At 31.6% G+C, this 12,997-nt stretch overlaps 1 protein-coding gene across 1 annotated transcript; it reads right to left on the bottom strand.

Annotated features, from left to right (window-relative positions):
• Window positions 1–4,147: 4,147 nt before the first annotated feature.
• Window positions 4,148–6,664, bottom strand: LOC143081392 (uncharacterized). Its single transcript, XM_076257358.1, has 3 exons — window positions 6,587–6,664; window positions 5,735–5,802; window positions 4,148–5,092 (listed from the first exon to the last, which is right to left on the bottom strand). Exons 2-3 carry the CDS (start codon window positions 5,790–5,792, stop codon window positions 4,188–4,190), a joined length of 963 nt encoding a protein of 320 aa, XP_076113473.1. The 5' UTR covers window positions 5,793–5,802; window positions 6,587–6,664; the 3' UTR covers window positions 4,148–4,187.
• Window positions 6,665–12,997: the final 6,333 nt, after the last annotated feature.

Consider the following 12,997-nt stretch of genomic DNA (forward strand, 5'->3'; position numbering starts at 1 on the left):
ACGCTGGACAGCACAAGACTCAGCAACGAATGAAAAACTTATAAACATTAGATAGTATCTGACGATGGTTGTTATGTCAAGTTGAGATCATGTAGCATTTCAGGTAAACTTTTGATGTTGTAATACATCAAACACGCATAATGCGCAGTTACTCTTCGCACATACTAATGAAATCTCGTTTTATTCACTCATGTGTTTGGATCAAATACTGTGAAACAATTTTCAAGTTTAGTGTGAACATCGTATGGTTAGCTCTTTCCTTCACTGAAATCGCTTAAAATAAATGACTTTTATTAAAGCCTTGCGAAAAACAGAAATCAGTTTGGTTTTGTTTTTGAATATCTTTGTTCAATGTTACATCGGAAGAGTGTGAAATGCTTAGCCATATCATAAATTAGACTTGTTCTTGAATTCTTTTGTATAATGCTTGTTGATTTGGTTATAGGTAAGTACAAAGCCTGTTTTTAGACTTATTCGGTAGGTCATTTCCAGGGAAAAGAGGACGGGATGGTAAAAACGAAAATTGGAACATATCCGTCGTTATCTGTGAAACAAATATATTATATAACGTCTTACAATTTTCGATGTGATGATTTCAACTTCTTGTGTGATTCTTGGTGCAAAAGCTTCCTTTGAGCAACATTCCTTTATCGAGGAAATCATGATAAGAAATGCAAACACATGTATTATCGTACCCAATAAGAGATATATACCTCATATGAAGACATTGCTTTAATATAGGGAAATTATAAGTTTACAATTAGGAAACTGAAATCATATGTTTCTTCGTAAAATTTTGTACCCAATCGATTATGATTGTCAGTCCTAGATGTAAGGTAAAATACGAGGCAGTGACTTATAATTGCTATTTTCTGTGTCATTTTGGTCTCTTATGTAGACTTGTCTCATTGGCAAAAATACCACATCTTTTTTTTTTTTTTTTTTTTTTGAATTAACTGTACCGGTTCCATCGTTTACAAGTTTTAAAGGATGGATGCGCTCAACATGGTCACCAAATGTTCAATCATTTATTGATTATCTTTACAATATATAAAAATGACGGATAAGGTTTGCTTTATTTCATTCTGTCTAGGAAGCTCTTGTGGCACAGGTGGTTCCCTTGGAAATTCCGATTGTTTGTTGAAAAATACGTTCTCCAAACGTATCAAATAAATTGTCAATCAAGAAACCATAGATGTAAATGAGAGGAAAAAAATTATCCTCATACTACCAGTACTCCCTGAACATGTTAAAGAACTCTAATGTCATTGAATTTCTTTTCGGTCTACTTGTTTTAAATGAAAACTATTTGACTTATGATTGAGTGGCATATTACAATCCACTAAGTGTCATTTTTTCGAAGTTTATGGCAAAATTGGTATTTATTAGATCAGCTTTTGTATGATACTGTCTCTGTATTTGCTAGTAATAAGAGAAATAATATGTGATAACATATTTCATTTTTCTACGAGACCGTGTCTTCATTATATTCTATTCGGTTACTGGCTAGTTCATTGTCAAGTAATTTATAAGAAAGTAAAGAAATTCAAGCGTTATTTGTCTGACATTTCATTATGATGTTTGTATCTTTTTGTTAATCAGATCACACCGGTTAGATTGTGTTTTTTTATAAGTTTTTGGAATCATTGCGGGTTCATTTTATTTGCTAAATTGTTGTGTGTGATCGAACTAGGTATTTTAATTCCAAATTTTCATTAGCTTCTAATGTGAAAGTAAATTGGACTTGTTGAGGATGTTATTCTGTCAGATGGGTTTTCATGCAGATTACTACCGCTTTGTGTAGGTACTTTGCTGTTGTTTTCGTTTGTCTTGCTTATCTAACAATTGTATTTTTATTCGACGTACAAAATGATATGGTCGATGTATGCCCAGTATGCGTGTCTAATATCTTTTTAGTAGTTTCTCTTTGCTTGCATCTGTTTGTTTGTAAAATGAGTCATGATTACTTTGTATAATATAATATTGATGTGTGCTGTAGTATGTCAATGCACGACTTTTTAATTCCCTTCTGTATATTCTTAAGTATACAAAAAAAGAGTATACAAAAATGTGGCGATTTTCTTGTTTGATCGAGGGAAATTGTCTTTAATCTGGGGTAGTTATGTAAAACATGAAATTAAAATGTCAGTCGGAAAGCATTTGACTCATCAGCCCAGTATTCAGCAATTGAACTATAAAACAATTGAAGTACGAATTAAAAAATCTTGTAGCTATTGGAAGCAGAAATTCAATTAATAAAATAGTTGAAAGCTAGCATGACGATCTGATCATACCAAAGCCGTACATATATCATGTGTGAACTGGCTGTCAGTAACTGCGAGTACTCTCAGATCTGTACATAGTGTATTTGTGTTGTTGGGATGTACAAATACGTTTCCCCGGCAACGTCCACTCTGTGTTTTTGCTAGGTGTATTTCTATATGTATCCATCTGATGAGTTAAAAAAATCGGAGTGAAAGATACCGGAGGGACATCCAAACTTATCAATTAAATATAAACAGATAAAAACGTCATGGCTACAAAAGAAAAGGACCACCAGACAAACAATAGTACACAAAACAAGACATAGAAAAATAAAAACTAAGCAAAACACAGAACCAAAAACTGGGTGTGATCTCATGTACTCCTGAAGGGTAAGCAGATCATGCTCCACATGTGGCACCCATCGTTTTGCTGGAGTTATAACAAACCCGATAAATAGTCTCATTTGGTAGGTCACATTCGTGAAATAGATCTATCCATCAGCGATATGAAAAACCAGACATCTTTCATTTTCTTGTATTTCTTTTTAGATATTCCTGTCTCACAGAGTCGAATAAGAAAATCCCAAGCATTCGTTTTTTTTTTAATGCTTTGTGTTTTCATTGAAAAAAATTTGATTGTAAATGTAGTTGACAAGAACTATAGAAGTTAGGGTAAACATCTATTTTTCAGGTGGTGGATTTTTAAATTTTCTAAAACATGATGGCTTACACATATTTGACCTTCAAACATTGTACTTTTTCCATGTAGATTATCAATTTTAAGTTAATATCGTTAAAACAGTTTCACCGGGTTAAATGCAAACACAATGGACAAAGCAGGAACATGTATGCGTACGCGTCTGTTTAGAATAAAAATCCTATGAAAGTGTTTATTTATTAGTCATCGCTAAGGCCAACATTACAGATTGTGTACCCTTTTGTGGTTTCATTGTTAAACATATGGAAATTTTATTAAAAAGCCACAGCTTTTCCCCTTGTATTCAAATATTTACAATTCGGGGCTTATTGCATGCCATACTCTAAATAATTTCCTTAAAACAAGTTTATAAATAAAGATATGTGTTAAACATTTTAAAACAAATATGAATATGACCCAATTCTGGTACGCCTTCCAAATAACTATAGTGACTCAGCAAGTGGTTTTTTTCTTTAATGTTAAAGTTGCCTTTGATTTTTTTGTAACAATTAATACAAGCACATTGTTGACAAACAAGTTAATATAATCAGTAGTCTATGTTTATTCTGTGTATTATGGAATCCTGTTAAAATCTGGGTTTTGTTTGCCACAAACTCTCCATTTTCTATTTAATGCAATAACACAATAACTAGTATTGCTTTGCACCAAGTTTTCCTTAGGTCTATGCACTCAATGGTACATCTCTATTAATCATTTTCTTAGCTTTTTTATATGATTGTTCTTTTAAACTTTCGTAAAACACATATCTACAAAAGGGGTCATAAACTTAAAGGTTAACATAAACTGTTATGGAGACACTTTTCGTGTCATTTTTGTTTTTTATTTTGTAGTGGCTTATATATTGCTATTCACAGTACATCTTCCTTTGAATTTTGTTTTATAAACAAAAGTAAATGGCGATAATTGCCATATCTATCTATACTCAATAGTTTCTGTTAATTGTTCGTTCCGAGTAAACAATTTAACCTAAAATTGATCACCATTATTATTGCTATCTTTTCTGAACGTGTATTTATATCTGTGTGTATGATAAAATTATTTTTATTATTATAAATACCTCGATGTCGTAAGAATAGAATGTTTTTAAATGAATTGGAACATATTTACAACAAGACTAGTTGTATTAAATATTTTATTTATTTATCTATAAAAAAAATCAGTTTGCGTAAAAAAAAATGTGGATTTCTTCAAAGTTCTAATAATGTTCATCCTGAGTATCCTTTAGATGGTCTTCTTCTGCAAATCCTGTGACAATCAACAGTGGTACAGTATTTGCTTGGTGCACAATCTGAATCAGTATTACATAGTCTTCTGCAATCACTGGGGACTCCTACTACTGACTGAGATACGATCCCTGAATTAGATGAACCAGATGATCCTCTTCGTCTAGAAGAAACTGTGTCTAATAAATCCATGCCACTACGTCTAGCTGAGATAGCGTCAAGAATGTCAGAACCTGTGTGACCAGACAATGTACGACTGCTACCAATAGTTTCTGAATGAGCATTGCTAGATAGATCCAAACGTCCAGTCAAAGACTGACCAGAACCAATTAGGCTACCAGATGCTATTTGTACGCAATAGCTGTTGCATCCTTCGTGGACACATTTATGTCCTAACCCACATAGTTTATTGTCTCCACATCCATAATTGCATTTCAAATCATCAATGCTTGACAGTCTTGATAGGTCAGATGACGAACCTCTCCTAATTTCTGAGACTGTGTTTCCCCTTCTTATAGACTCCGACAATCTAGATGCACCAATTACACTCCCGGATGAAACTTGGACGCAATAACTGTCACAACCATCTCGTACACATTTCTGTCCTACGCTACATAGTTTATTTACTCCGCACTCATAATGACAGTTTCTGTTAATACCATCATTGCTCGATACACCAGCAGACCTTTGAAATGAAGAGCTTCTTATAATTCCAGAGACAGCTGAACTTCTTCTGTCAGATCCTGCTCGTCTATTTGCATCAATTACATCCAATACAGAAACTGAGTCTCCAAGATGACCCCTAATATCTCCTTCAACTCTATTTTCAAGCTGTAAAACCTTGTTCACTCCATGTAGACCTAATTTCTTTTCTGTAGGTGTATAAGCTATAAAAAAGTGTAAGAGAATTTGTAAAAATTAATTTAAAATAAATATTTTTTTTAAATCGTATTCAAGCCCTCCTGATTAAGGTGAATCCCGAAAAAAACCGACACATGAACTTATAAAGCTGGCATTTCTATTGTAGATTCAAATTATGATTACATTTTTGCAGATTGATCAGTGGTTAGTTAGGTTTGTCATATTTATGAATTAACTGTTTACAAAACTCTTAATTACTAGTATTCGCAAATCTTTCGATTCGCTTTACAAGAAAGGGATTATATTAGCTTTCTGGAAACACTGTTTGGATATTTTGTGTACCCAATACTCTTCAACTTTGCACTTGGTTTGTCATTTTTACTTTTGCATGTAAGCTAACTTATAAGTTTTTTTGTAGAAGAAACGCATGTTTGGCATAAATAATTATAAATGTGGTATCTTTGATGTGATGAAAGGGTTAAATTTATCTAATTACGTAAGAAAAATTTGTTTTGAAAAAAAAATCATAAAAAATTCAAGACATTAACGTTGAATGCCAAACTCGTGTTTAGTCTACATAATGCTCATCAGTGGCAATTGTAACATTGCAATTTAAATTTAAAAAAAACATATAAATTTGGAAAAATCGTATCTAAAATAGTTCTTACCGGCTACTGTCATTATGGTCAATGCCACTGATAGTAATATGGTTTGAAATCCCATCATCTTAAAGTATCTGAAATATACAAGATAAACCTGCCTTAGAAAATATTAAGTAAGACCTGCAAAACAAGTATTTTAAATCCGGAAAAAAAATCCCTTATTAAATGGCAAACTCAAAAGTTCGAACGTTACAAACGAACGGAAAACAACTGTCATGTTGCTGACGTTGTACAGGCATTTCCTTATTTAGAAACTTATAGATTAACCCTGATTGTATATCTAGCAAAACTTGTATAACAGACGAAGATATGTACGTTTGAAAATAATCCTCGGCCAAACGTCAGAAATACTAGATTTGTTAGACAAGGTTTGTGTTATGTCAAAATCATTGCGAAATTTAAAAAAAAACTGTTTAGGAAAATTAACTTTAAAGTTATAAAAAACGACTGAAGACAAATAAAAAAGGGGGAAATGAAAAAAGATGCAATATTTCTACCAAAATGATATATTTCAATGCAGTTATAGGAAAGGAATACGTGTTCAATCTAACTTCAATCAAAGTAATAAAAATTTGTCGTTTTAAATTAAATTGCTTAATGAGTTGAATATATTAAACAAAGAGATCGCAGCTGTATCCAATAGACCCATTTCAAAACCTGACATATAACTTAAATTGAAAATATTGAAAATCGTATTACCTTTCCCAATTCATAATCAAGTGTTTTCAAACATTCCGTTAAAATAGGAAGATTTTCAGTTTAGTTCTTTATACAGCAATATTTTATTTAAAGGAAATATATCTACAAATGAACAGTTGTTGGTAACCTATAACCACTTCAACTTGAAAGAAATCTTACCTTATTTCGTAGCAACTATCAGTTTAAAGAATGAATTAATAATGTTCTACTAGTACAGAACTGTTCTTTTATACCATCTCAATTTTTTTGTATTTTAGTTATGTACAAACAAGGAAATACTAATCAAACCACAAATGATGAATTCTGTAATTGCAATGTAATCTTGACTTAAATGTCAATTGAAAATGTTTTCATATGGAATAGAAGAGTGTCTCAACAAATGTACGTCATGGGGTCTAGTGCACACCATGTTTCCTCATGCAACACACTTGTTTTTATAATGACATCATAGTAAATGTATGTACTACAAAAGGATGTTTGATGTATTGATAATGCACAAAAATACACACATTATGCATAATGTTATAAACAGATACTTGCACAGTTTTAATTAACAAACAAGACTGTTTCAATTCCTTAAACAATAAGTAACGACATTTGGCTCTATTTTTTTTTTAGATTTATTTATTCTTATAAGATAATTGAATCGTCAATGAGAATTTGTTTTGGTTTTCCAGCACTTGAATTTCTTTGAAGGAAGACAATGGGAATAGATTGAATATTAACAACGAAACAAGAATGTGTCCTCAGTACACGAATGCCCCACTCGCACTTTCATTTTCTATGTTCAGTGGACCGTGACATTGGGATAAAAACTCTAATTTGGCATTAAAATTAGAAAGATCATATCATAGGGAACATGTGTACTAAGTTTGAAGTTGATTGGACTTCAACTTCAACAAAAACTACCTTGACCAAAAACTTTAACCTGAAGCGGGACAAACGGATGGACGAACGGACGAACGGACGAACGGACGCACAGACCAGAAAACATAATGCCCCTCTACTATTGTAGGTGGGGCATAAAAAACACAAATCCCATGTTATTTTTACAATCACTTTGTCGATGAAATTTGTCGATGAATTTTTGTATTGCCAGGAAGTACCGTTGATACGTTCAGTTTCGATAGATTATATACTCGAAAGAGTTGATAATTTTTAAAAACTTAGGGTTTTCTTTGGTAGATTCGCCCATGTAAAATTTAAAAAATCGCCTAAAAGAAATAATCCACAATGACTTTCATCATAAAAATGGTAGCATACGCAATACATTTATTACTTTGGGATCCCAAAAGGTTTTTTTTGTTAATAAAGAACAAAATGCTACACAGAGGAACAAGTCATCAATATGCTGGAGTTTCTTTTCGACAACATATTTGTTAAATATGGAGGTAGACTTTTTCAACAAATTGTCCGCATTCCTAGGGAAACGAACTGTGCGCCTATCCTTGCTGATCTCTTCTAATTTTCATATGAACCAGAGTTCCTTCCAGAAGAAAAAAAAAGCCAGGTTATCTAATTTCACTTTCAGATATACTGATGATGTTCTTTCCATTTACAATCTGAACTTTTCGGATTTGGTTCAATTAATATATCCCCATAAATAGAAATTAAAGAAACAACATACACGGCTTTCTCCACCTCATTTTTAGACTTATACCTCCAATTTGACATAGAGTACAAAGTCATCTCAGTACCAGAATCTGTGACAAACGAGACGATTTTAAATTTGAAATAATCAATTTCACCCACCTTAGTAGCAATATACCAACTTCACCTGCATATGGAATAAACATTTCCCAACTTATTCGGTATGCAGGAGCTTGCAGCTCCTACTCAAACTGTATAAAACGTCACCAGTGTCCGAGCAGAAAGTTGATGAACCAGGGGTATGTCAAAGAACGTCTCGTCCTTTTTCTAAAATATTTCATCTGAAGGCACCAAGACCTTGTTGATAACTTTTCCGTATCAACTTCACAAATAATACACGATGGTCTTGAAGTATATATTCTGCGTATTGACGTTGTTTTTCATCTTAATACGTGTTATAGTGTACTTTTATTTGTCTTTATTTATATTACCTGTTTGGTCTGTTTTTTGGTGATATCCATTTGCCGTGGCTCTGTACTTCTGCATCCCGTCATTGTGCTAATGCTTTGCTTATATGCACTGTTGTCTTTCTTTTATACATAATGGCATGGCTTTTTAGAAGGAATTTACAATTAATCAATAGACAAGCGGCAAGAAGGAAATGCTAACTTCTTATGAACATTCTGCAGAGGATATGCCTAGAGAACTATATAGATATAGGAAGATGTCGTATGAGTTCAATGAGACAACTCGTCGTCCAAGTCCCAATTTATAAAAGTAAACCATTATAGGTTAAGGTACGGTCTTCAACACGGAGCTTAGGCTCACAACAAATAGCAAGCTATAAAGGGCCCCAAAAAGTACTAGTGTGAAACCATTTAAATGGGAAAACCAACGGTCTAATCTATATAAACAACGGGAAACGAGAAACACTTAGGAATTACTTAAACAGACAACAACCACTGAACATCAGATTCCTGACTCCAGGACAGGTGCAAACAATTGTAGCGGGATTAAACATTTTAATGGTACTAAACACTCTCCCTTTTCTGAGACACACCATAAAATATCAATTGCAATGACTTTACTCAATCAAAAAACTTAGTTACGCAAATTAACGCACAATGAACGAATAAATCTGATCTGTGATACAATGGTAATACATAGTTAATACAATTAAGGGATGAATACTTAAAATAAAAGTATAAAACCGCTGAAATGTTAAACAATTTTAGAAAAACCTCAACTTTGAAAACAATTACTTCATATTATACACAGTAAAATGAAAAAAAATATATTGTTAAGTATACCTCTGTTGTCTATATTATACCAAGAATTTTATTGTATGTCAATTAAACTTGTCTAAAAGTTGGTACATGTGGGGTGAATATCAACAATAAAACTGTACAACTGTTGCTCGATAAAACTTCTTGTTCTTCATGTACAACAAACAAATGGAAGTTTTTAACGACCTTCATGTAGAGTTGCCGGAACAGTATTTAAGGAGAAAGGAAATAATGTTGATGTTCATAGTAAAAAGAAGTGACAATTTGTAGTAATTCCAAACAATCAAAGCTGGTATATAGACCAGATACATTTTAAAATTAAATAACAAAAAGGCATTACAAATAATATCAACAGGTCATATTTTAGAGACTGAAATATAGACTATATTGCTTTCATACTTTGAACGACAAAATTATTTTATATCTCTACCTGTTTTACATTTACATTCTGACGTCAAACGCACGCCATATTGAGATGGCCATTCGGTCCCAATGCTTAAAATCTTTCAACCGTTTATGGGTGGATTTAATTAAAATTCAAAAATAAGAAAGCAATGAATGAGGTTGTTAAATTTGCTATTTGCATTTTTGTGCTTTTTTGTTAACAAATCCAACTAAGTTTGACATCACGTGACTTTTGTGACGTATACTTGCCGCCATGTCATATTATATTGCCCCATATAAAATGCATAGGTGCTTCAATAAAGTTTAATATTCTCATTAACGTGACCCGTTTTCTAACTTTTGCAAATCAATCCTTGATATTCAAACATATTTCTATCAAACAATGTTGGTCCTAACAGTTTATTTTTTGATTAAATTCTGTCACTGGGGAATCGTAAAAACATGTACTTTTTCTCGTTATTTCTCCGTTCACTCAATGCTAAATGAGACGATACCCATGTCTTCTTGTACAACAAAAATAGAAATTCCGTGAATAAAAAAAGAAAACTTTGCAAATCGATTAAGTATATTCAAACATATATCTGGCGAAAAATACTATTTAAAACAGTTTAATTTCTTGGCAATTTCTGTCAAAAATCGATTTCAAAAAGGTGAATATTTCGGAATTTTTCAAAATGGCGGATGATGTATAAGGAAATGTTGCATCAAATCAAGGATTTGTATAGTAAGACTTTCCTTGATTAAATTAAATTTTTCATGTAGAATCTCTGATGTTTCTGTTATTTTCTTTGGTGATATTTCGATATGATTGATTTCAAAATTTCTTGATAAAAAAAATATTATTTTAAGTGTGGCACGGGAACATTTTGTTTTGACAAATATCCAGGATATACTATTACCAGAAAATAGTTAACAATAAAATTTATAATAATTTTTTTCTCTTCTTTTTAAAGGTGTTTTTCCTGTTTTCTGTATAATTAATCTTTCTTTAGAAATATATTTATACATTCCTTTTAGAACAAAAAAATATTAACGTCCCAAGACAGAAAAAAAAATCCCAACAATTATTATAGATAAATATTATATACCCTCAAAATCCCATCACTTGACGAACAGGTGAACTCTGACTTGGGATGTAATGTTACATAACAATTTATTTTCAGGTATACGTGCAAATCAAAAGCAACCAGGTGACATTAAACATCCTGTGTATACATGTATTACCAAAGTTTAAATTGGTGATATACAAAAGTTTTCATAAATGAACAAATAAATATCTTCTCTTCCCCGTGTCAAACCAGAAAAACTATGTATCATAATAATCTTTAAGAAAATATGAATATTATAAAAAAAAATCTTTAAAAAAAATAATTTTTGCTTTAAAAGATAATCAAATTAATATTTATGTTTCTATAATTATTTTAAAGAAATATTTTGATTCAAATTTTAATTAAAATGGATCGATTTTGTTTTATTTCGTAGAAAATTAAACGAGATTTCATTGAATATGATTTTTTTTTTTTTTTTAATTTAATATTTTAACCAAATCCAGGCATTCAATAAATCGATATAAAGTTAAACTTGTGTAAAAAAATGTTATTCTTTACTTTTCAACAGAGACATATAATACAATTGCTCTGATTTCAACACCACTGTATACCCGACAATATTTATCGACAGAGTTATCGGTCCTGAATAGGACTGATATAGTTCGATATGATATGTGTTTGTTTTATTGTTATTAAGATACTTGGTTACTTGGAAAAGTTGTTTGTTGCTTGTCTTTCATTTTTGCTATGTGCTTTGTCTATATGCCTTTTTATGTTTCTTTGTTACATATCTACATCCCGTCATTGTGTTATTGTACTATTGTAAATTTGCGTCTTCTGGTCTTTAATTTTTGCTAATATGATTGGTCTATAATTATTTGTAGTGTTTAAGTGATTAAGATTATAAAACAATGTTGACTGCTGTAATTTTGACATTTGTACCTATTATTTCTGTTTATTTTGTCCATGCATCGTTGTCAGTATAATGGAATTTGATGCCACTGTCATACAAGTGAGAGGTTTAGCTAGCTATAAAACCAGGTTCAAAACACCATTTTCTACATAAGAAAATGCCTGTACCAAGTCAGAAATATGACAGTTGTTATCCATTCGTTTAATGTGTTTGATCGTTTGCTTTTGGCATTTGATTGGAGACTTTTAGTTTTGAATTTTCCTCGGAGTTCAGCATTTTTGTGATTTTACTATATAGGAAAAGGTAATTGAAGTGATGATTGAAAAGGGTGAAAGTGTAACAAACACGATGATGTTTATCAAATATAATACAAACTATTATATTATAAACAATATGAAATAGTTTGATTCATTAAGATACATTACAAACTCAGTCTGTCTGTTTAATGAATATGAATGTATAAATTATATAGATTTTTTTTTATCTACTCCACCGTTTATCCCTGGACGACACTGTAAACACAGGACCCCTTGTGTATACTTCCCTAAGTTATACAAGGTAAATTTTGTTCAGGTGATTTTCAATAAATGTACATCGTATTTCAAGTCAAAAAAAGATACATTGCAGTTAATAAAGTATTATCGACAAAACAGTTTAAAGGAGTCGACCATTACGTTGTTATGCCTTTACATAGATGCAATTTACATTTTAATTTTCTTAGTTTTTTATATGTGTATACGGTTTTGAAGAAATCATCGTAAATTTGGTAGGTACTGGATTGTCAAGAATAAACGATTCTGTAAACCAGGAAAAAATCATAAAAGTCTACAGATGTGTTGCAAAGGTACGGATATAATAATAATAGAATAAGATGAAATTGTACTGTACTGACAAATATTTCAACATTACATTTTTGACCACAACCACTTGTATTTGTAGTATTGGTATTTTTATCCATCTGATGAGTTAAGTTTTTTTTAACTGATAGTTATAGTTCGTTCTGATATTGTACTGTTATACCACTGTCTCAGATTAGGGAAGGTTTGGATCCCGCTAACATGTTTGACCCCACTACATTCTGTATGTATGTGCCTGTCCCAAGTCAGGAGCCTGTAATTCAGTGGTTCGCGTTTTTTTTTTTTTGTGTTACATATTTGTTTTTTCTTTCATATTTTGTAAGTAAATTAGGCCGTAAGTTTTCTTTTTGAATTGTTTTACATTGTCATTTCTGGGCCTGTTATAGCTGACTACGCAGTATGGAATTTGCTCATTGTTGAAGGCCGTATAGTGACCTAAAGTTGTTAATTTCTGTGTCATTTGGTCTCTT

The sequence above is a fragment of the Mytilus galloprovincialis genome, chromosome 1 (assembly GCF_965363235.1).
Source record: "Mytilus galloprovincialis chromosome 1, xbMytGall1.hap1.1, whole genome shotgun sequence".
NCBI classification, from domain to species: Eukaryota; Metazoa; Mollusca; class Bivalvia; order Mytilida; family Mytilidae; genus Mytilus; species Mytilus galloprovincialis.

Bases quoted from the DNA above. Each gene is read 5' to 3' on its own strand.
- LOC143081392 (XM_076257358.1), bottom strand. From the start codon at position 5,792: ATGATGGGATTTCAAACCATATTACTATCAGTGGCATTGACCATAATG. The intron at 5,093-5,734 runs GTAAGAACTATT...ACTTTTTTATAG, and splicing joins GACCATAATGACAGTAGCCG to CTTATACACCTACAGAAAAG.